Source organism: Coregonus clupeaformis, chromosome 17 (genome assembly GCF_020615455.1).
Source record: "Coregonus clupeaformis isolate EN_2021a chromosome 17, ASM2061545v1, whole genome shotgun sequence".
Classification (NCBI taxonomy): Eukaryota; Metazoa; Chordata; class Actinopteri; order Salmoniformes; family Salmonidae; genus Coregonus; species Coregonus clupeaformis.
In genome coordinates this window covers 62,336,153-62,360,205 of record NC_059208.1, presented here as the reverse complement: position 1 = coordinate 62,360,205, position 24,053 = coordinate 62,336,153, and the positions used below count along the sequence as shown (strand labels likewise).

At 45.4% G+C, this 24,053-nt stretch overlaps 1 protein-coding gene across 1 annotated transcript in view; it reads left to right on the top strand.

The window, feature by feature from the left end:
- The window catches only part of LOC121585828 (disks large-associated protein 3-like), a 32,245-nt gene extending 15,118 nt beyond the window's left edge, over positions 1-17,127 (top strand). The window contains exons 4-13 of the mRNA XM_045226589.1: positions 3,875-4,091; positions 8,365-8,547; positions 8,841-9,140; positions 9,252-9,298; positions 9,444-9,538; positions 12,189-12,378; positions 13,370-13,709; positions 13,919-14,010; positions 15,067-15,213; positions 16,217-17,127. Of these exons, the coding sequence (XP_045082524.1) occupies positions 3,875-4,091; positions 8,365-8,547; positions 8,841-9,140; positions 9,252-9,298; positions 9,444-9,538; positions 12,189-12,378; positions 13,370-13,709; positions 13,919-14,010; positions 15,067-15,213; positions 16,217-16,528 (1,923 nt within the window). The 3' untranslated portion in view covers positions 16,529-17,127. The remainder of the gene's footprint in view (positions 1-3,874; positions 4,092-8,364; positions 8,548-8,840; positions 9,141-9,251; positions 9,299-9,443; positions 9,539-12,188; positions 12,379-13,369; positions 13,710-13,918; positions 14,011-15,066; positions 15,214-16,216) is intronic.
- The last annotated feature ends 6,926 nt before the right edge of the window (positions 17,128-24,053 follow it).

Below are 24,053 nucleotides of genomic sequence, written 5' to 3'. Positions count from 1 at the left end.
GGCCAGCAACAAGGGCTTTCAATATGTCCTCCATTTCAGTCGGGCGGGGAGCCTACGGCCAACTTGGAAAACTGGGTGATCAAACCTTCGGTATCCTCCTCTGACATGCACTATTAACGCTTGAGCGTGCCCGTATTCTCCACCATCTGTGACGTCACGAGAGGCTACACAGCTTTCAGCGGGATTGCTCAAGTAGTGCAAGGAGACAAGGTTCAAACAAAACAAGGATTTTATTATAGGTCTTGGGAAATTAACGAAAATATAACAAAATTCTGTTCTCTTGTGGCTCTTTAAGGGTTAACAGTTCAGGGATGTCTCTTCCACATCCAAAATCATAATCCTCACTCGCTCAGATAACTTTTCCCCAGCCTTACTGTAGTCCACGTTGCAGCTAGTGGCCAACCCAGCAAAAAGTCCTTCCAAATGTCTCTCACGTATTTCCACAGGTGCATATATCCAAAGGTGAGTATTTCCCAAAGGTAAGTATCTCCAAATCCTTATATTCCTCATGGAAGTGGACGTGCAGCACTCTTGTCCTCCAGAGAGCCCAGGTTGGAGACTGTGTCTCTTCACTTCCCACACCTTCAGCTCATCAGCTCCTCATTTGTTTCAGCTGCGTGGGAAGATTGGCCATAGAGGGGTGGAGTTCCCGACCATACCAGCAGATGGAGCCATAGCTGTCTGGGTTTGCAGCCACCTCAGGGGGATGTAACGTCCCTCCAGGACACAGCCTCTCGTGACATCACAATATATATATATAAATACATAGAATACTAAGAGAGAGCAGCATATAATACTAAGAGACAGCAACATAGAATACTAAGAGACAGCAACATAGAATACTAAGATACAGCAACATAGAATACTAAGATACAGCAACATATAATACTAAGAGACAGTAACATATAATACTAAGAGACAGCAACATAGAATACTAAGATACAGCAACATATAATACTAAGAGACAGCAACATAGAATACTAAGATACAGCAACATAGAATACTAAGATACAGCAACATATAATACTAAGAGACAGTAACATAGAATACTAAGAGACAGTAACATATAATACTAAGATACAGCAACATATAATACTAAGAGACAGTAACATAGAATACTAAGAGACAGTAACATAGAATACTAAGATACAGCAACATATAATACTAAGAGACAGCAACAGAAGAGGGCAGACAAGAGAGACAGCAACATAGAATACTAAGAGACAGCAACATAGAATACTAAGAGACAGGAAATGGAAACATACGGGTCTGAAGCCCCGGAAGCCTAATGATGCCACTTTCACTGATCACACACAAAGTTCACTTTCATAGCAGCCACATACAGCAGCATTATCACTATGCTTGTTGTTTAATTCCTTCTCGCATCTACGCGCTCTTCTTCTCACACCCTTTTCCTTCGCTTTTGGACTTCAGTGCACAACACAGCACAGCTGCCTGTTTTTCTGCAAAGGGACCAGGACGACTGATCCGTGTAAAGGAAAGAATGAATGGGGCCATGTATCGTGAGATTTTGAGTGAAAACCTCCTTCCATCAGCAAGGGCATTGAAGATGAAACGTGGCTGGGTCTTTCAGCATGACAATGAACCCAAACACACCGCCTGGGCAACGAAGGAGTGGCTTCGTAAGAAGCATTTCAAGGTCCTGGAGTGGCCTAGCCAGTCTCCAGATCTCAACCCCATAGAAAATCTTTGGAGGGAGTTGAAAGTCCGTGTTGCCCAGTGACAGCCCCTAAAACATCACTGCTCTAGAGGAGATCTGCATGGAGGAATGGGCCAAAATACCAGCAACAGTGTGTGAAAACCTTGTGAAGACTTACAGAAAATGTTTGACCTGTGTCATTGCCAACAAAGGGTATATAACAAAGTATTGAGAAACTTTTGTTATTGACCAAATACTTATTTTCCACCATAATTTGCAAATAAAATCATTAAATCCTACAATGTGATTTTCTGGAATTTTTTTCTCATTTTGTCTGTCATAGTTGACGTGTACCTATGATGAAAATTACAGGCCTCTCTCATCTTTTTAAGTGGGAGAACTTGCACAATTGGTGGCTGACTAAATACTTTTTTTCCCCACTGTATATACCTTGTTATTAGCTTGCACCTATAATTGTTGATCAGTTAGGTAGCATGTTAACTAACTACCAATACACTGCTTGAGACTATAATTGTTCAGAATGTGTAGGTTTACTAGTTAATAAGAAAATAAATAAAATGTAATTGTTCAATAATGAGTAATGTGTAATTGTTCAATAATTCAATGTGTTGTGTTTGTATTACAGTAACGTTATTGTGTATTCTACGTAATGACGTCATCACACAATGACATCACAACGTCATTTAGCAACTTTTAGCAATAAATCGACCTGCCTCTAGCAACTTCACCTGAAAATTAGTTGGCAACACTGATCACTGCTGTGTAAGTCTATGGAAGGTGGTGAGAACCATGAGCCTCCTAGGTTTTGTATTGAAGTCAATGTACCCAGAGGAGGATGGAAACTAGCTGTCCTCCGGCTACACCATGGTGCTACCCTACAGAGTGCTGTTGAGGCTACTGTAGACCTTAATTGTAAAATATTGAGTAGTCAGTTATTTGGTGACATTTTAATATATTTAGTATAGTTTTATCTAAAAATGATAACTTTTTTAACGTTTCCAAAAAAATGTTTTATGAACTTCACTGAGTAGGATGGTCCTCCCCTTCGTCCTCTGAGGAGCCTCCACTGATGTGCATACGTTCTCTCTCCCTCTCTCTCCCTCCCCTCTCTCTCTCTCTCTCTCTCTCTCTCTCTCTCTCTCTCTCTCTCTCCCTCTCCCTCTCCCTCTCCCTCTCCCTCTCCCTCTCCCTTCCTCTCTCTCTCCCTCTCCCTCTCCCTCTCTCTCTCCCTTCCTCTCTCTCTCTCTCCCTCTCTCTCTCCCCCCCTCTCTCTCTATCTCTCTGTCTCTCTCTCTCTGTCTCTGTCTCTGTCTCTGTCTCTCTCTCTGTGTCTCTCTCTGTCTCTCTCTCTCTCTCTCTCTCTCTCTGTCTCTCTCTTTGTCTTTCAATTTAAGGGCTTTATTGGCATGGGAAACGTGTGTTAACATTGTCAAAGCAAGTGAAGTAGACAGTAAACAAAAGTGAAATAAACAATCAATATTAACAGTAAACATTACACTCAGAAGATCCAAAAGAATAAAGACATTTCAAATGTCATATTATGTATATATATACAGTGTTGTAACAATGTGCAAATAGTTAAAGTACAAAAGGGAAAATAAATAAACATAAATATGGGTTGTATTTACAATGGTGTTTGTTCTTCACTGGTTGCCCTTTTCTTGTGGCAACATGTCAAACATCTTGCTAGGTCTGCCTAAGGCGACCTTTCTCAATAGCAAGGCTATGCTCACTGAGTCTGTACATAGTCAAAGCTTTACTTCATTTTGGGTCAATCACAGTGGTCAGGGATTCTGCCACTGTGTACTCTCTGTTTAGGGCCAAATAGCATTCTAGTTTGCTCTGTTTTTTTGTTAATTCTTTCCAATGTGTCAAGTAATTATCTTTTTGTTTTCTCATGATTTGGTTGGGTCTAGTTGTGTTGCTGTCCTGGGGCTCTGTGGGGTCTGTTTGTGTTTGTGAACAGAGCCCCAGGACCAGCTTGCTTAGGGGACTCTTCTCCAGGTTCATCTCTCTGTAGGTGATGGCTTTGTTATGAAAGGTTTCCCTTTATCTCTCTCTCTCTCTCTCTCTCTCTCTGTCTCTGTCTCTGTCTCTCTCTCTCTCTGTCTCTCTCTGTCTCTGTCTCTGTCTCTGTCTCTGTCTCTCTCTCTCTCCTCTCTCTCCTTCTCGCTCTTTCTCTCTGTCTTGTAGCTGGGTGACTCTCTGAATCGTCAGTTTGAGGCGGTGTGTGAGACCATGTTTGGAGAGATGGAGAGTCAGGCGGTGGAAGCCTTGGATCTGCCTGGCTGCTTCCGGACCCGTTCCCATAGTTACGTCCGCGCCATCCAGGCTGGCTGTTCCCAAGACGACGACTGCCTGTCTGTCTTCTCCATGTCAGGACCCCAGGGTAGCATCAAGGGAGGGGCTGGTGAGTGTGTGTGTGTGTGTACCGGGTATCAAACCCAACTGCCATCTGTGTGACTCAAGACTCTGTTAGCCCTTTGAGCCAAAGCCTAGGAATTATCTCAGGGAGCTAACAGAAGTCTTCAGGTGTCAGGAAAGACAACTCATCAAAATAGCATTGTTCCGGCACCTCTGGGTCTCTCTAAGCATTCCTCCGTTCTCTGTATCCTCTCTCCCTCTCTCCATCTCTCTATCCCATCTCTCCATCTCTCTATCACCTCTCTCCATCTCTCCATCTCTCTATCCCCTCTCTCCATCTCTCTATCACCTCTCTCCATCTCTCTCTCTATCTCCCTCTCTATCTCCCTCTCTCCATCTCTCTATCACCTCTCTCCATCTCTCTATCACCTCTCTCCATCTCTCTATCACCTCTCTCCATCTCTCTATCCCCTCTCTCCCTCTCTCCATCTCCCTCTCTCCATCTCTTCCTCTCCCTCTCTCCCTCTCCCTCTCTCCATCTCTCCCTCTCTCCATCTCTCCATCTCCCTCTCTACATCCCTCTCTCTCCATCTCTCTATCTCCCTCTCTCTCCCTCTCCCTGTCTCTCTATCTCGCTCTCCCTGTCTCTCTATCTCCCTCTCTCTATCTACAGTGAGGGGAAAAATTATTTGATCCCCTGCTGATTTTGTACATTTGCCCACTGACAAAGAAATGATCAGTCTATAATTTTAATGGTAGGTTTATTTGAACAGTGAGAGACAGAATAACAACAAAAAAATCCAGAAAAACGCATGTCAAAAATGTTATAAATTGATTTGCATTTTAATGAGGGAAATAAGGATTTGACCCCCTCTCAGTCAGAAAGATTTCTGGCTGCCAGGTGTCTTTTATACAGGTAACGAGCTGAGATTAGGAGCACACTCTTAAAGGGAGTGCTCCTATTCTCACCTTGTTACCTGTATAAAAGAAACCTGTCCACAGAAGATATCAATCAATCAGATTCCAAACTCTCCACCATGGTCAAGACCAAAGAGCTCTCCAAGGATGTCAGGGACAAGATCGTAGACCTACACAAGGCTGGAATGGGCTACAAGACCATCGCCAAGCAGCTTGGTGAGAAGGTGACAATAGTTGATGCGATTATTCGCAAATGGAAGAAACACAAAAGAACTGTCAATCTCCCTCGGCCTGGGGCTCCATGCAAGATCTCACCTCGTGGAGTTGCAATGATCATGAGAACGGTGAGGAATCAGCCCAGAACTACACGGGAGATCTTGTCAATGATCTCAAGGCAGCTTGGACCATAGTCACCAAGAAAACAATTGGTAACACACTACGCCGTGAAGGACTGAAATCCTGCAGCGCCTGCAAGGTCCCCCTGCTCAAGAAAGCACATATACATGCCCGTCTGAAGTTTGCCAATGAACATCTGAATGATTCAGAGGAGAACTGGGTGAAAGTGTTGTGGTCAGATGAGACCAAAATGGAGCTCTTTGGCATCAACTCAACTCGCCGTGTTTGGAGGAGGAGGAATGCTGCCTATGACCCCAAGCACACCATCCCCACCGTCAAACATGGAGGTGGAAACATGATGCTTTGGGGGTGTTTTTCTGCTAAGGGGACAGGACAACTTCACCGCATCAAAGGGACGATGGACGGGGCCATGTACCGTCAAATCTTGGGTGAGAACCTCCTTCCCTCAGCCAGGGCATTGAAAATGGGTCGTGGATGGGTATTCAAGCATGACAATGACCCAAAACACACGGCCAAGGCAACAAAGGAGTGGCTCAAGAGGAAGCACATTAAGGTCCTGGAGTGGCCTAGCCAGTCTCCAGACCTTAATCATATAGAAAATCTGTGGAGGGAGCTGAAGGTTTGAGTTGCCAAACGTCAGCCTCAAAACCTTAATGACTTGGAGAAGATCTGCAAAGAGGAGTGGGACAAAATCCCTCCTGAGATGTGTGCAAACCTGGTGGCCAACTACAAGAAACGTCTGACCTCTGTGATTGCCAACAAGGGTTTTGCCACCAAGTACTAAGTCATGTTTTGCAGAGGGGTCAAATACTTATTTCCCTCATTAAAATGCAAATCAATTTATAACATTTTTGACATGCGTTTTTCTGGATTATGTTGTTGTTATTCTGTCTCTCACTGTTCAAATAAACCTACCATTAAAATTATAGACTGATCATTTCTTTGTCAGTGGGCAAACATACAAAATCAGCAGGGGATCAAATACTTTTTTCCCTCACTGTATATCTCTCTCTCTCTGTCTCTCTCTCTTTCTCTGTCTGTCTCTCTCTCTCTCTCTCTCTCTCTGTCTCTCTATCTCCCTCTGTCCATCTCTCTATCTCCCTCCCTGGTGTAATCTCTCACTCCTCTGTCTCCATAACGATGACTGGAATGTTTATTATTATTATCATAACTCACTGTCTCCAGCTACTCTCTCCCTTTATCTCTCCCCCTCTCCTTGACTTTATCTCTCCCTCTCTCCTTCACTTTCTCTCCCTCTCTCCTTCACTTTATCTCTCCCTCTCTCCTTCACTTTCTCTCCCTCTCTCCTTCACTTTATCTCTCCCTCTCTCCTTCACTTTATCTCTCCCTCTCTCCTTCACTGTATCTCTCCCTCTCTCCTTCACTTTATCTCTCCCTCTCTCCTTCACTTTATCTCTCCCTCTCTCCTTCACTTTCTCTCCCTCTCTCCTTCACTTTATCTCTCCCTCTCTCCTTCACTGTATCTCTCCCTCTCTCCTTCACTGTATCTCTCCCTCTCTCCTTCACTTTATCTCTCCCTCTCTCCTTCACTTTATCTCTCCTCAACCTCACTTCCCCTCTTCTGTCTAATCCTTCTTCTGTTCTATTTCATTTCTTTCAACTCTCCTTAGTTCTCTCTTGCTCTTTTCCTCTCTCTCTCTGCTCTCTCTCTCTGCTCTCTCTCTCTCATATCTTACCGTTTTTTCTTTCTCTGTCATTCATCCTTCTTTACTGTCGCCTGGAGTCCACTGTGTGTGTGTGTGTGTGTCTGTGTGTGTGTCCTGTGTCTCTCTCCAGTGTGCTATCGTCAGTTCATTACAGAGCTCATATTTTCTGGCTTAGACCTGCAAATCCCCCAGTGATTTATCAAAGCTGCTGTGAAGTGTCATATACAACACACACACACACACACACACACACACACTCACACAGACACACTCACAAAGACACACTCACACAGACACACTCAAGCAGAGAGTTTCTCTTTTTGGGCAAGGCTCATCACTTCTTCCTGAGACAAGTGGGTCGGAAATGAAGAAGCTAGGTGAGCAAAGTGTTTAAATGCTGTGTCCACTACGGAGGACTGTGTGTGTGTGTCCACTACGGAGGACTGTGTGTGTGTGTCCACTACGGAGGACTGTGTGCTCGTGGTTCCTCATTTCAATATACCTCACAGGAAATGGCTTTATCTTCTTTAAAAAAATAGTAAAGTTAGCTCAGAGGAACAGACATACTGTATTCAGAGGAACATACTGACAGCTTTGTCATTTATTGTCTCTCTCTCTCTCTCTCTCTCTCTCTCTCTCTCTCTCTCTATCCCTCTCTCTCTCTCTCTCTCTCTCTCTCTCTCTCTCTCTCTCTCTCTCTCTCTCTCTCTCTCTCTCTCTCTCTCTCTCTCTCTCTCTCTCGCTCGCTCGCTCTCTCGCTCTCTCTCTCTCTCTCTCTCTCTCTCTCTCTCTCTCTCTCTCTCTCTCTCTCTCTCTCTCTCTCTCTCTCTCTCTCTCTCTCTCTCTCTCTCTCTCTCTCTCTCTCTCTCTCTCTCTCTCTCTCTCTCTCTCTCTCTCTCTCTCTCTCTCTCTATATATATAATATATATATATATATATATCTCTATCCCTCTCTCTCTATATATATATATCTCTATCCCTCTCTCTCTCTCTCTCTCTCTCTTTTCTCTCTCTCTCTATCTCTCTCTCTCTCTCTCTTTTCTCTCTCTCTCTCTCTCTCTCTATCCCTCTCTGTCTCTATCCCTCTCTCTCTATATATATATATATATATATCTATCCCTCTCTCTCTCTCTCTCTTTTCTCTCTCTCTATCCCTCTCTCTCTCTCTCTTTTCTCTCTCTCTCTATCCCTCTCTCTCTCTCTTTTCTCTCTCTCTCTATCCCTCTGTCTCTCTCTCTCTCTCTCTCTCTCTCTCTCTCTCTCATCCCTCTCTATCCCTCTCTCTCTATTCCTCTCTCTCCTTCTCTCTCTCTCTCCCCCTCTCTCTCCTCTCCCTCCTCTCTCTCTCGCTCTCTCTCTTTCTCTCTCTCTCTCCAGTCTTCCCATACCGTAAGGCTGGCCCTCCCCCTCTCCCTCCCCGTATGTCCAAGCTTATGACCTCTGGGGCTCAGAGCAGTACAGAGTCTACCCAGGATACCTACTTCCAGAACACAGGCCAGCCTGCCCTGGGACGACCCAGACAACACCACAGTAACTCTGTCGACCTGGGAATCACTGGTGGTAGGTCAACTAAGTCTAAATGCACCTTTTGGATACATTCATTACATTTTGGATGATTGAGATTTGGATGATTGAATGGGTAAACTTGTGGATGATTGAGTTAAAAACTCCCATCAAAAACCATGTAATAATATTTGTTTAAAAAATGACATTTATTGTATTTGATTTTATTAGATTAAATGCAAGCAATATGTCTTTCCCAGCTGTCTCTGTACAGATGATTCCTGCATGAAATAGAATCCACTCCAACTACAAAATGTATCTAATGGCCCTTCCACTGTCTGTCTCTGTAGTTGTGGTGTCTGGTCAGACCTCCAGGGGAGGGGGCTACTACACCGGTACAGGCCCAGGACCAGGCCGCTCCCGCCAGCACTCCAACTCAGCCGAGAGCCTGGATGGGATCCTCCGGGAGGGCCGGGAGCTGGTGCCCTATGGAGGGGGAGGACAGCGGCCCACCAGAGTCAAACATAGCGGCTCCGCGGATAGTCTCCTGGAGGGGCCCAGGGGAAGGGAGAGGGGGGAAAGGGATGTGGGGAGGGCAGGGGGGAGTCTGGGGAAGTCTGCCTCCCTCCCAAAGAACAGTATGGTGCTGAGTAAGATGGGAGGAGGACGAGGAGAAGGAGGAAAGGGAGGAGGAAGAGGAGGAGGAGGAGGAGGAGGAGGAGGACAGGGGGAAAACAAGATGGAGGGAAGAGGAGGAGGAAGAGGAGGAGGAAGAGGATGGAATTGGAGGCCGTCTATCGCTGTACAGGTGAGAGTGTTGAGTGTTTTTTATAGAGATCGAATTTATTGTGTATTTCAGTGTGTCCCAAAGCAGTACAATCAATACATTTGTTTTAAGTGTAAATAAAGTTTGTTTGAATGAAATTTGACCTTTGATCCTGTGTGTGTGTCAGGTGGACAGCTCTGAGACCCTGTCAGACTCGGACGCGGAGGGCAAGGCTCTGAGAGAGGTTCACTCTATAGGGGTGCAGGTGGAGGAGGACAAGAGGTACTTTTATAACACTCAATACTGTTATAAGACCACTTATAAAACTTACATGAACAGTTATGAACAGTTATGAACAGTTACTAACAGTTAATAACTCTCTATAGGGAGGTATAATAATAACACTCATGAAAGGTTTACTCCACTGGAAGAAGAAAGATTGTTTTTTCCACACCCAGTCTAAGAGAGGATGTCTTCTTTCTCTCTCTCTCTCTCTCTCTCTCTCTCTCTCTCTCTCTCTCTCTCTCTCTCTCTCTCTCTCTCTCTGTCTCTCTCTGTCTCTCTCTCTGTCTCTCTCTCTCTCTCTCTGTCTCTCTCTCTCTCTCTGTCTGTCTCTGTCTCTCTCTGTCTCTCTCTCTGTGTCTCTCTCTGTGTCTCTCTCTCTCTCTGTCTTTCTCTCTCTCTCTCTGTCTCTCTCTCTCTCTCTACTATATATCTTTATTTTGCAAATTATGGTGGAAAATAAGTATTTGGTCAATAACAAAAGTTTGGCAATGACACAGGTCAAACGTTTTCTGTAAGTCTTCACAAGGTTTTCACACACTGTTGCTGGTATTTTGGCCCATTCCTCCATGCAGATCTCCTCTAGAGCAGTGAAGTTTTGGGGCTGTCGCTGGGCAACACGGACTTTCAACTCCCTCCAAAGATTTTCTATGGGGTTGAGATCTGGAGACTGGCTAGGCCACTCCAGGACCTTGAAATGCTTCTTACGAAGCCACTCCTTCGTTGCCCGGGCGGTGTGTTTGGGATCATTGTCATGCTGAAAGACCCAGCCACGTTTCATCTTCAATGCCCTTGCTGATGGAAGGAGGTTTTCACTCAAAGTCTCACGATACATGGCCCCATTCATTCTTTCCTTTACACGGATCAGTCGTCCTGGTCCCTTTGCAGAAAAACAGCCCCAAAGCATGATGTTTCCACCCCCATGCTTCACAGTATGTATGGTGTTCTTTGGATGCAACTCAGCATTCTTTGTCCTCCAAACACGACGAGTTGAGTTTTTACCAAAAAGTTCTATTTTGGTTTCATCTGACCATATGACATTCTCCCAATCCTCTTCTGGATCATCCAAATGCATGTACTGGCTTAAGCAGGGGGACACGTCTGGCACTGCAGGATTTGAGTCCCTGGCGGCGTAGTGTGTTACTGATGGTAGGCTTTGTTACTTTGGTCCCAGCTCTCTGCAGGTCATTCACTAGGTCCCCCCGTGTGGTTCTGGGATTTTTGCTCACCGTTCTTGTGATCATTTTGACCCCACGGGGTGAGATCTTGCGTGGAGCCCCAGATCGAGGGAGATTATCAGTGTATGTCTTCCATTTCCTAATAATGGCTCCCACAGTTGATTTCTTCAAACCAAGCTGCTTACCTATTGCAGATTCAGTCTTCCCAGCCTGGTGCAGGTCTACAATTTTGTTTCTGGTGTCCTTTGACAGCTCTTTGGTCTTGGCCATAGTGGAGTTTGGAGTGTGACTGTTTGAGGTTGTGGACAGGTGTCTTTTATACTGATAACAAGTTCAAACAGGTGCCATTAATACAGGTAACGAGTGGAGGACAGAGGAGCCTCTTAAAGAAGAAGTTACAGGTCTGTGAGAGCCAGAAATCTTGCTTGTTTGTAGTTGACCAAATACTTATTTTCCACCATAATTTGCAAATAAATTCATTAAAAATCCTACAATGTGATTTTCTGGATTTTTTTTTCTCATTTTGTCTGTCATAGTTGACATGTACCTATGATGATAATTACAGGCCTCTCTCATATTTTTAAGTGGGAGAACTTGCACAATTGGTGGCTGACTAAATAGTTTTTTCCCCCACTGTATATGTTGAAGAGGCTGGGGATAAACTGCATCCCTGTCTCACCCCACGGCCCTGTGGAAAGAGATGTGTGTTTTTTGCAAATTTTAACTGCACACTTGTTGTTTGTGTACATGGATTTTATAATGTTTTATTTTTTTCCCCCAACAGCACTTTCCATCAATTTGTATAGCAGACCCTCATGCCAAATTGAGTCAAAAGCTTTTTTGAAGTCAACAAAGCATGAGAAGACTTTGCCTTTGTTTTGGTTTGTTTGTTTGTCAATTAGGGTGTGCAGGGTGAATACGTGGTCGGTTGTAGGGTAATTTGGTAAAAAGCCAATTTGACATTTGCTCAGTACATTGTTTTCACTGAGGAAATGAACTAGTCTGCTGTTAATGGTAATGCAGAGGATTTTCCCAAGGTTGCTGTTGACACATATCCCACGGTAGTTATTGGGGTCAAATTCTCTCTCTCTACCTCTCTCTCTCTCTCTCTCTCTCTCATAATAACAATAATATATGCCATTTAGCAGACGCTTCTATCGGTCTCTCTGTCTTTCTCTTTCTCTCTCTCTCTCTCTCTCTCTCTGTCTCTCTGTCTCTCTGTCTCTCTCTCTCTTTCTCTTTCGCTTTCACTCTCTCTCTCTCTTCCTTTCTGTATCTCTCTTCTCCGGGTGTATAAACAGTCGTCATGGTTACACCCAGTTATTATTGAAGTTGAATCTGACAAAGGAAAAACTCCCTCAATCTCCCTCATCTAATCTATGTCTGTCTCTGCATGAGTAGTATTAGTCTATGTGTATTTACAGTAGATACATCCCAACCCTCCTCCCCTCCTTCCCCTCCTGTCCTTCCAGGCGTGCTCGGTTCAAGCGCTCCAACAGTGTGACGGCCAGCGTCCAGGCAGACCTGGATCCAGAGGGGGGTTTCCCAGGCCTCACCATCGCTGTTCCTACCCAGGATAAGAGCCCCCAGTTCGGCTGCTCCTTCCAGAGACACTCCTCAGAGCCAGGGTCAGCCGATCAGTATGCAGAGTACCACCACATGGTCAGTAGTTTAGTTAGTTAGTTAGTAAGTTAGTTAGTTAGTTAGTTAGTTAGTTAGTTAGTAAGTAAGTAAGTGAGTTAGTTAGTTGGTTAGCAGTTAGTTAGTCAGTAAGTTAGTTAGTTGGATAGCAGTTAGTTAGTTAGCAGTTAGCTAGTTACCGGTTTGTTAGTTAGTTGGTTGGTTAGCAGTTAGTTAGTTAGCAGTTAGTTAGTTGATTTGTTGGTTAGCAGGTATTTAGTTAGTTAGTTAGCAAGCAGTTAGTTAACAGTTTGTTAGTTAGTTGGTAAGTAAGTGAGTTAGTTGGTTAGCAGTTAGTTAGTTTGTTGGATAGCAGTTAGTTAGTTAGTTAGCAGTTAGTGATTTAGTTAGCAGTTAGTTGGTTAGCAGTTAGTTAGTTGGTTGGTAGGTATTTATTTATTTAGTTAGTTAGCAGTTAGTTAACAGTTAGTTAGTTGGTTAGCAGTTACTTCATTAGTTTGTTAGCAGTTAGTTAGTTAGTTAGCTAGTTAGCAGTTAGGTAGATAGTTTGTATGTTTGTTAGTCATAGTTAGCATCTCTAGAGCCTGCGTGAGGATAATATGCAACGTCAGTTTGCTAACTTGATTCGGCTGCTTTATGTTTATTCTTTTTTTTTTACATAATTAAAGGACATATCTACTTCCTGTCCTCTTCATCCCCATTGGGACTTCATTACATCATTAAAGGACATATCTACTTCCTGTCCTCTTCATCCCCATTGGGACTTCATTATATAATGAGCTCCCTCCACTTCTTCCTATTAAACAACAGAAAGTTACAATCTTCACTTAAAAGTATCCGCTCCATTAAGCTAACTTGACTGACTTTGACTTAAACCCTTTTACTCTTTGGGGAGCATAAGTCATTCACATACTTCCTCGATCAGGTTCTGTGTTGAGTTGTTTTGTGTGGAGCTTAGCCTTAGCATTTAGCTTATCAATCAGCATAACTCGTGTTGCTACTGTTTCTCCAGGTGCACACCCAGGGCCAGTGGGCCTACAGAGAAGACTACGTCCAGGATGGTTACGATACAGACTGCTGCGTTGCCGACCACCACCCCCACCAGATCCCCCTCCTGCCCCCGCGGGCCCACTCCCCCCTGCCCCTCGCTGCGGACCGGGGAGGCTGGATAGGCACACCCCAGCCCTCACTGGAGGGGGGCCCCCGGAGTCTGCCTGACTCTGGTCGCGCCTCGCCATGTCTGAGAGATGGAGAGTTCTTCCTACGCCTCCTTCAGATGGAGGTGGAGAGGATGGAGGGATGGTGTCAGAACATGGAGAGAGAGGCGGAGGAGAACGAGCTGCCGGAGGAGGGTGAGGAAAGGGGGAGGGAGGTTGGGAGGAGGGTGAGACATTGGATGAGGGGTGGGGACTGTCAGAAAGAGGAGAGAGTAAGTTATAGAAAAGACGGACTGGTTTGAGCCTTAGCTCAGAAATTGCACACTTTTTACTTTCTACTTCCTGTGTCCTGACTCCCCCTCTTCCTGTTTCCTGCATCCTGTTTCCTGTGTGTTCCTGTCCAGTTCTGGAGCTGATCCGTAACGCAGTGGGCAGTGCCCAGATGCTCATGTCTCAGAAGGTCCAGCAGTTCTTCCGCCTGTGCCAGCAAAGCGTGGTGAGTGGGTGTGTGGGTACGTGTGAATGTGCGTGCGTGCGTGCGTGCGTGTGTGTTTTTGGTTTTACTGTCCTTGTGGGAACCAGAAGTCCTGGATAGTAAACCAAGGAAAAATAACTCATACAAGTGGGGACATTTCGCAGCAAGGTATAAGCCTATTTTAGGCTTAGGGGTTAGGGTTAGAATTAGGGTTAGAATCAGGGTTAGGGTTAGGGGTTAGAATTAGGGTTAGGGGTTAGGTTTAGGGTTAGGGTTAGAATTAGGGTTAGGGGTTAGGATTAGGGTTAGGGGTTAGGTTTAGGTTTAGGTTTAGGGTTAGGGTTAGAATTAGGGTTAAGGGTTAGGTTTAGGGTTAGAATTAGGGTTAGGGTTAGGGGTTAGGTTTAGGGTTAGGGTTAGAATTAGGGTTAGGGGTTAGGTTTAGGTTTAAGATTAGGTGTTAGGGAAAATAAGATTTTGAATGGGAATCAATTGTTTGGTCCCCACAAGGATAGTAAAACAAACATGTGTGTCTTCTCTCTCTCTCTGTCTACCTATGAAGATCTCTGAGCCCTAAGGTTAGGGTTATGGTTAGGGTGGGTGTGTTCTCTCTGTCTACCTATGAAGATCTCTGAGCCCTAAGGTTAGGGTTATGGTTAAGGTTAGGGTTATGGTTAGGGTGGGTGTGTTCTCTCTGTCTACCAATGAAGATCTCTGAGCCCTAAGGTTAGGGTTATGGTTAGGGTGGGTGTGTTCTCTCTGTCTACCTATGAAGATCTCTGAGCCCTAAGGTTAGGGTTATGGTTAGGGTGGGTGTGTTCTCTCTGTCTACCTATGAAGATCTCTGAGCCCTAAGGTTAGGGTTATGGTTAGGGTGGGTGTGTTCTCTCTGTCTACCTATGAAGATCTCTGAGCCCTAAGGTTAGGGTTATGGTTAGGGTGGGTGTGTTCTCTCTGTCTACCTATGAAGATCTCTGAGCCCTACGCTATGGCCATTAACTATACAGCTTATACACATCGGTTCTCATGATTCCTACCCTACTTATGAATGATTTGACCCTTCCCTCACCCCTCCAGGACCCATCAGCATACCCCCAGCCCACCTCTCAGGACCTGTCCGGGCTGTGGGACCTGCTCCAGCTCAACATGGAAGACGTCAGGGTCAAGTTCCAGCACCTCCAGAGGCTCAAGGACTCCGGCTGGAGGCTGCCCCCAGACAAGAAGGTGAGAGCTGGGGTCCGCTTGGCCCTGCTGCCTCCTGATCCTGGGTCATTCCCCAGAGCCAAGATGGTGGTTTGTCGGAGAGTGGCTCAGATGGTGCTGCTGCCCCGCAAGCAAGCCCTGGCTGTGAAACTGCACAACGTCAAGAGAAACTGAGGGGAGCGGCTTTGAGTCGAAATGGCTCAAAGCGTTGAGCTCTAAAGCTTTGTGTTAGTTCTGAATGGCAAAAGGAACTGAGCCTGTTTGAGCTAAAATGACTGAGTGCTTTTTCAAAGCTTTATGGCAATACTTCTGATATAATGTTTATGGCAATACTTCTGATATATTGTTTATGGCAATACTTATGATATATTGTTTATGGCAATACTTCTGATATATTGTTTTGGGAGAGACAGGAAGAACAAAACTCACAGTAGCAGCTATTAACTATTAACCAGCACTAACACTTTCCTTTCCTTCTCTCATCCTCCACCTACTGATCCATATTGCTGTCTTTATTTGGCCTGAATATTCTGCACTCCTTTTTCCATGTCTACTCTCACCTTTGTATTGTTTCATGGTTCTTTTTATTATGTTGGTTTGTATTTTACATCACATTATCCATCTGTCCATCCCTACAATCTTCTATATGCCCTTTATCCTCTGTTCTCTCAACCTTTCCCTCATTCTCCCATGACCCTGCTCCATCCTTCCATAATGTCCACCACGTCCCACTGACTATCATCCAACATTATCAAACCACACAATCCCTCATCTCCCCTCCTCCTCCCCTCCTCTCCTCCCTCATCTCTTCCCCCCTCCTCTCCTCCCCTCCCCCTCCCCCATCCCCCCTCCTCTCCTCCCCCCTCCTCTCCTCCTCCTCCCCTCCTCTCATCCCTCATCTCTTCCCCCCCCTCCTCTCCTCCCCCCTCCCCTCATCTCCTCCCCCCTCCTCTCCTCCCCCCTCCCCTCATCCCCCCTCATCCCCCCTCTCATCCCCCCTCTCATCCCCCCACTCCCCCCTCAGGACAACAATAAGCCTCCTCCCCCATTACCAAAGAAGCCAGCAGGGGGAGTGACCGGCAGCCTCCGTGCCGACAGCGTCAGCGACCCCTCAGTAGAACGAGGCGGAGGGGTGCTGGTGGTGCCCCATAGCGGGGGTGTGGGGCGGGCCGTGCCTGTCCGGGAGAAGTCCCTCGACCTGGGGGACAGACAGAGGACTGAGGCTCGCAGGAGACTGCTCCAGACCAAGAGGTCCGCTTCCTTCAGACAGAACTCAGCCACGGAGAGCGCAGACAGCATCGAGATCTACATCCCCGAGGCTCAGACCCGGCTCTGAACATGGAGATACAGCCCTTTATCCCAGTGAACAGAACCAACTCAGTCCCGACTCCTGGGACAGCCCAAATGTAGAGATAGAGCCCCTTATTGGAGAGCTATTCCACCCTAGAACAACCACAACCATTGAGATTTACATCCCGAGGCTCAGACATGCCTCTGAACACTGGGACCATCTAAATGTGGAGATATAACCTATTTTCTGAGGACCCTAGATTAACCACAACCCTCCCAAGTCCCTGAACTCTGCACTGAACCCCCTCAAAGACAAAATAAGCATATACTGACTTTATCAACCCCTCACTGCTGGGGATGGAGGGTCCCATCATCATGGGTATAGAGCTATAAAGTAGAATCACTGTTAAGTACAGTGACAGTCACTGAAAGGTGTAGTCATGCAATAGTAGCATTCTGTGCTTGCCAGTCCATCTATAGCATAGCTTAGCCTATCTTAGCTCATCTTAGCATAGCCTAGCCTATCTTAGCCTGTCTTAGCATAGCCTAGCCTATCTTAGCATAGCCTATCTTAGCCTCTTAGCTCATCTTAGCATAGCCTAGCCTATCTTAGCTCATCTTAGCATAGCCTAGCCTATCTTAGCCTCTTAGCTCAGCTTAGCCCATCCTAGCCTAGCCTCCATCTTCACAGGAAATAAGGGCCTCACCTGCACAAATCTCAACCACTCCTGTGGTGATAGAGCAGATGAGCCCTCTAAATGGACGCTCAACATCACCCAAGGCTCTAAGGTATTCTCAAAATCAACTAGCTACTGTTCAACGCCGTTGGCTAGTTGGCTACATCCTCTGAAGACTGTGTAATATACACTCACTCATTCAACTATGGATGACATTCAACCTACACGCCTCCAACACAAGACTCAGTCAACACTTAATTCTCCCAAGGATATATTCTCTCTCCCAACTCCTTCCTCTTGGCCCGAGCATCCATCTATCTACCAGCTGTCTGGGTAGCAGTATACTAGACTGTTTGAAGGAGCGTGTGTGTTTTTGTACATAGTGTGCACGACGCTGTTCGCCAGAGGGAAGCTTTGTAGTGTAGCACGGCCTACTTGACAGCCAGAGAACATCACAAACAAAAACCTGAAGCTGTTTGCTTTTTAGATATTCCTTCTGAAGTGTAAGGTTTTTGCAGTGGGTGGGTGGGGTGGTGGTATGATTTCTTCTGGGGGGTTTGAGTTGAGTTGTAGAGTTTTGCAGCATATTGAGATTTCACAACAGGGGACCGTTTTTCACTGTGAGACCATGGCACTCCCTGGTGGCCAAAGGAGAATCACAGAATCACTTGGTCAGAGGAGGGTGTGGGGCACAGGGTATACTGGCCCCATAAAAACAGAGACAAAAAGTCAATGTACTTACATTTATTCCGTTTCCAACAAAAACTTGTGATCAACGTTTTGCTAAAATGCCTTTTGAAGATTGGATCACCAAACAAAATGGCCTGTGAATCCGAGCGCTGCCAAGGGCCCCAGACGATCTCCCTGCCTTTCTGCCTCCTCCTCCCTCTATGTAACTTCAGGCCAAGGTCCTCTTCAGGGGTGCTGAAGACAATCCCCCAATTTCACGTCTCTCTCTCTCTCTCTCTCTCTCACACACACAAACAAACAAACAGAGAGATGGCACAGTACAGTAGGCTGGGTGGATCTCATGGTCTGTCTCCAGTAACAAAGGGAGGAGATTGTTGCCCTAGAACGTATTCAAGGGGCTCTGAATACTGTGGATTTGAAATACATTTAAATTTTAGCGACAGAAACGGAAAAAAAATTGTGTTTGCACTTGCGATTATGGGTGACATTTTGTGATGTACAAGGGCTGCGTGTTTGCAGTGTGCTTTTTGAGTGATACACTTGAGGCCCAATTGTGAGGTGATTCTGTTAGCATGACCTGGCTTTCCTTTTTATATAATCAGAAAATGTAATGAGCTGAAAATGTAATATTTCATGTGAGATGTATATTTTAGTATGTCATTTACCTACATTTCTAGATTAGTAGAGATGTAAACAAAATACATATAGAAAGATGTGGAATACAGTATTATAAACTACAGCATTGTATAATATTACCGCTATGTGGCATATCGAGATGTAGTTTTTCAAATGTGATGAATTAACATGTGGAAGTAGTATGGTCCAATTCACAGGGTATAAGTGGCATCTGCCATTTGACAAGTATGCTCTTTATATCTACAGTTCTCTCTCTCTCTATGTGACTAACCAGCTAGATGTGGGGGTTTTCTTGTAACATACTAAAGGTTTATACACAAATATGTAAATATTCTGTAGAGAAATATCATAAAACAGTATGTGGTTGAGTTGAGTTAGAGGCCTATCTTTCCTTTGGATATCGCTGTAGTCCTTGCATGCATTTTGAGACGCCCAGAAAGGATCTGTGTCCCTCAGTTTAACCACAAACCAGACCCATATATATCAACTCGGGGCCTTTTCCCAATTTTGGAGACATTTCAGATGAAATTAAATTGAATACTTTTATTTATCCACTGAATAGCCTACCACAGATGGTTTATGGCTGGATTCAATCCGATCACGGATTATATTAATGTATTCACTCACTAACTGTAAGTCGCTCTGGATAAGAGCGTCTGCTAAATGACAAAAATGTAAATGTAATTATCGGCAATGTTCCCGCGTTCGCAGAGATACAGCATTTCCTGCGAATGGGATATGTTGGCTCGATAGGAAATGTCCTTTAAAAGCTGCAATGCCTGTAACCCCAATCGCGGATTGAATTCCGCCCGAGTTCCAAACGTCCCCTGCATCCTAAGATATTGTGTTACGGGTGTTTGAAACCGCTCAAGACAAAACGAGCACAAAGACTGACATCACTGCTCCTCTTTCCACTGTGAACGATTCGCCAAACCTGAAGACATTTTTCCTAAGGATTGTCTACTTTATGCATGAGCACTACACAAGGAGGGACGTTTCATTCAGCCTCGGTACAGCGCCATCATATCTTAGCACCTCACTTTCAACCTTCTGGTTATTATTTCAATGGAAGTAACAAAATCCAAATGAATCAAAGTGTAACCTGGCCTTCTTGCCTTTTAACAGGTCTGTTTAAACACCTTTTCTGCTGATGGGTGCAACTGCCATAGACTGTTAACTCCTCTACTCTGAGTGACTGTCAACTCCTCTTAGTGACTGTCAACTCATCTACTCTGTGTGATACTGTCAACTCCTCTACTGTACATTTGATTTGCTGGACCTTCCTTTGTTCAACCAGACAGACTCACTTTAACAATGGGACTGGGTTCAACCAGACTGAGACTCACTCTTTAACAACGGGCCTGGATCTTGCCTCCAGGATCACACTGGGTCAATAGCCAACTCTGGACACAGCACCAGGACAAACAGGTGGCCAGTTTCACCCCCCCCCCCACAAATGTGCAAACGTCATTCAGATGGATGATCAAACTACCAGTACCTCAATTTCTAGCAGTATCTTGAACCCTGACCCTGGCCACACGTCATTAGGGGTTCCTGGAAAATACAATGGTGAATCCACCCTGGAAAATACAATGGTGAATCCACCCTGGAAAATACAATGGTGAATCCACCCTGGAAAATACAATGGTGAATCCACCCTGGAAAATACAATGGTGAATCCACCCTGGAAAATACAATGGTGAATCCACCCTGGAAAATACAATGGTGAATCCACCCTGGAAAATCGAAAACAAGAATGTTTTCAACCAGGAGTGTCAAGAACGTTTTCCACTCTCCACAATAAGAAGGGAGGTTACAGTGACCTAACGGTTCTGTTCCTACCTGTTGAACCCTCTACCGGGTCGACCTGGTCAACTGGTCTCAGAGGACAGGTACGAACACTACAGTCCCAGACATACAGATGGGACAGCAGCCATGGAAGGAGGTTATTCTGTCCTAGTAATACTGAAGAGCTTGTAGCTGTGTGTGTGTGTGTGTGTGTGTGTGTGTGTGTGTGTGTGTGTGTGTGTGTGTGTGTGTGTGTGTGTGTGTGCGTGTGTGTGTGTGTGTGCGTGTGTGCGCGCGCGTGTGGCGTGTATGCATGCGCGCGCGGCGCGTATGTGTGTGCGCGCGCGTGTGGCGTGTATGCATGTGCGCGCGCGCGGTGTGTATGTATATGCGCGTGCGCGCGTGTGGTGTGTATGTGTGTGTGCGTACGTGTGTGTGTGTGTAACCACACTGTGACGTCCACCTCTAGCAGGCTCTATGACAAACTCCCTCGGAACCATCATGACATGGGTCAGAGATTACTGAGCAATTACTGTGTAATTACAAATACCCTTCCTACCCGTACAACGTTTACTACATGTAAATATCGCTCTAATTACTCTAATTAATCTTACATGTATTGTTATTACAATGACTTATTATTATTATTATGATTAGTATTACAAAATTACTATGATTATTACTATCACTCATTATTATCAATAGCGTTTGTTATTTCGATTATTGCTGTGTGTGTAGGGGGGGGGGTAACGCTATTCAGTATTCAAGGGCGTAACTGTAAGTCGCTCTGGATAAGAGCATCTGCTAAAAATGACTAAAATGTAAAAAATGTAAAAATAAAAGATTATCATATTGCTGCTACTGTAGCCAAGCAGCAGATTTGAACAAAGACGAGAGGACAGATGTTTGGAACAAAAGTCAGAGTGTTTCTCTCATTCTCCATCTCGTAGTTGCTTGAGAAATTACTAAATGGACGGAAGGACAAACGGATAGAACGATGAACAAACGGAAGGATGGATAAGTGACAACAAAAAAACTAACGGATACAGACGGAGGGCTCTTGTTGAAGGCCAACAGAGCTCGTCCACGGATATTGTAGCGACCTTAACCAAACACCTAACAACCTCATCAATGGGAAAACGGAGAAGGGAACTCTTGGCGTAATAATTACGGTGTTGGCTTGACAGTCGCTGGACCCGGTTGGGGTTACCCCCCGAATTCTCTACAATATATTATTATATTCCACTCAGAACTCTTGGGTTGCTCTTTTCTTTATGGCGCCTCTCTCCGATGGGACCCTAACAAATTAAAAAGACAATCTTAACGCAGACATTTCATACGTATTATACTCTACTCTGTAATGGAGCAGGAAAAGTCCCTTCCTTCTCCTCTCCTCATTCCCCGTTTCTTTCTGACTTCTTTCTCTCACAGACAGACCGACGCCAGGGCTCCTCAATGGACAGGTTGCTACAGAAAGTATCTTTCCTTGACTCGTTTAATTGTTCATTTTGTTGTTTTTATACATACGATTGTTTTATACAGTGTACAATATTACACACTGATGCGCTGAAATCTCGTTTTCATTTAAAATGAATGATCATGATCGTGGTTTTGATCTGTGTATTGACTGACTGGAGCAAATAGCAATAGTGACGTCCCCATAAAGAAAGAACGTGCCCATTCGTTCATCCCACCAATGGGTACACAGATTCATGACAACAAGATGGGGGTGGAGCCAAATATGTGCCAACCAACCAATGGGGCAAGGGTGTTGCACAGTGAGAGTAACTATAAAATCATGTTTTTGTTTTATTGTGTTGTGTTTTTTAATTAATATTAATATATATATATATATAAAATACACTGTATATTACAAGATAGATGTGTAGAGCTACACATTTAGCTATCGTAGCGCTGATCCCTGAGAGAGGGCACACTGTGAAATGGTTTACCCAACACAGAATGTAACATGTCCACCTTGTAAACATTTTCTAATGGCTAATTACTATGATTAATATTACTATAATTATTATAAAGCTATTTTTAGCGAGTGAAATGAAAAACAACGCATCTCTGTGTCTTTCTTTGTGTGGATTTGAAAAGGAACAGCCTACTGACCAGATGAACTGTTAAGAACCAGGTCTTGTTTGACTCCTTCATGACTTCTCTCACTATGAGAGGGAATGGTAGACAGGACCTTGGGCTCGATTCAATCCGTGTCGCGGAAGTTCAGCGCTATAACACAATTTAAATTTAAAGGCAATGTTCCCGGGTTTGCTGAGACTGCATTCACAGTAAACGATGTTGGCTCAATGGAAAATACATTTTCAATTGTGCTATAGCCCTGAGCTTCTGCGATACGGATTGAATCATTCCCTGTGTGTCAATCTCTCTCTCTCACACACACACACAAAGGTCATCAGGAACTAGAACTGACAGCTTCCAATAGAGGAGAGAGGAAGGAACATGGCTAGCAGGAGAGAGAGGAAGGAACAGCTAGCAGGAGAGAGAGGAAGGAACAGCTAGCAGGAGAGAGAGGAAGGAACAGCTAGCAGGAGAGACAGAGAGGAACAGCTAGCAGGAGAGAGAGAGGGGAACAGCTAGCAGGAGAGAGAGAGGGGAACGGTTAGCAGGAGAGACAGAGGAAGGAACAGCTAGCAGGAGAGAGAGGGGAACAGCTAGCAGGAGAGACAGAGAGGAACAGCTAGCAGGAGAGAGAGAGAGGAACAGCTAGCAGGAGAGAGAGAGGGGAACAGCTAGCAGGAGAGAGAGGGGGAACAGCTAGCAGGAGAGACAGGGGAACAGCTAGCAGGAGAGACATAGAGGAACAGCTAGCAGGAGAGAGAGAAATGAACAGCTAGCAGGAGAGAGAGAAAGGAAGGAACACAGCTAGCAGGAGAGAGGGGAAGAACAGCTAGCAGGAGAGACAGAGAGGAACAGCTAGCAGGAGAGAGAGAGGGGAACAGCTAGCAGGAGAGAGAGAGGGGAACGGTTAGCAGGAGAGACAGAGGAAGGAACAGCTAGCAGGAGAGAGAGGGGAACAGCTAGCAGGAGAGACAGAGAGGAACAGCTAGCAGGAGAGACGGAGAGGAACAGCTAGCAGGAGAGAGAGGGGAACAGCTAGCAGGAGAGAGAGAGGGGAACGGTTAGCAGGAGAGACAGGAAGGAACAGCTAGCAGGAGAGAGGGGAACAGCTAGCAGGAGAGACAGAGAGGAACAGCTAGCAGGAGAGACAGAGAGGAACAGCTAGCAGGAGAGAGAGAGGGGAACAGCTAGCAGGAGAGAGAGGGGGGAACAGCTAGCAGGAGAGACAGGGGAACAGCTAGCAGGAGAGACATAGAGGAACAGCTAGCAGGAGAGAGAGAAATGAACAGCTAGCAGGAGAGAGAGAAAGGAAGGAACACAGCTAGCAGGAGAGAGGGAATAACAGCTAGAATGAGAGAGGAAGGAAAAAAGCTAGAAAGAGAGAGAGAGGGTAACAGCTAGCAGGAGAGAGGGGGGAAGGAAAGAACACAGCTAGCAGGAGAGAGATAACAGCTAGCAGGAGAGAGAGAACAGCTAGCAGGAGAGATAGAACAGCTAGCAGGAGAGAGAGCGAGAGAAGAACAGCTAGCAGGAGAGAGGGGAACCGCTAGCAAGAGAGAGAGGAAGGAACACAGCTAGCAGGAGAGAGAGAGAGAGGAAGGAACACAGCTAGCAGGAGAGAGGGGGGAAGAAACAGCTAGCAAGAGAGAGAGGGGAAGGAACAGCTAGCAGGAGAGAGGGGAAGGTACCGCCAGC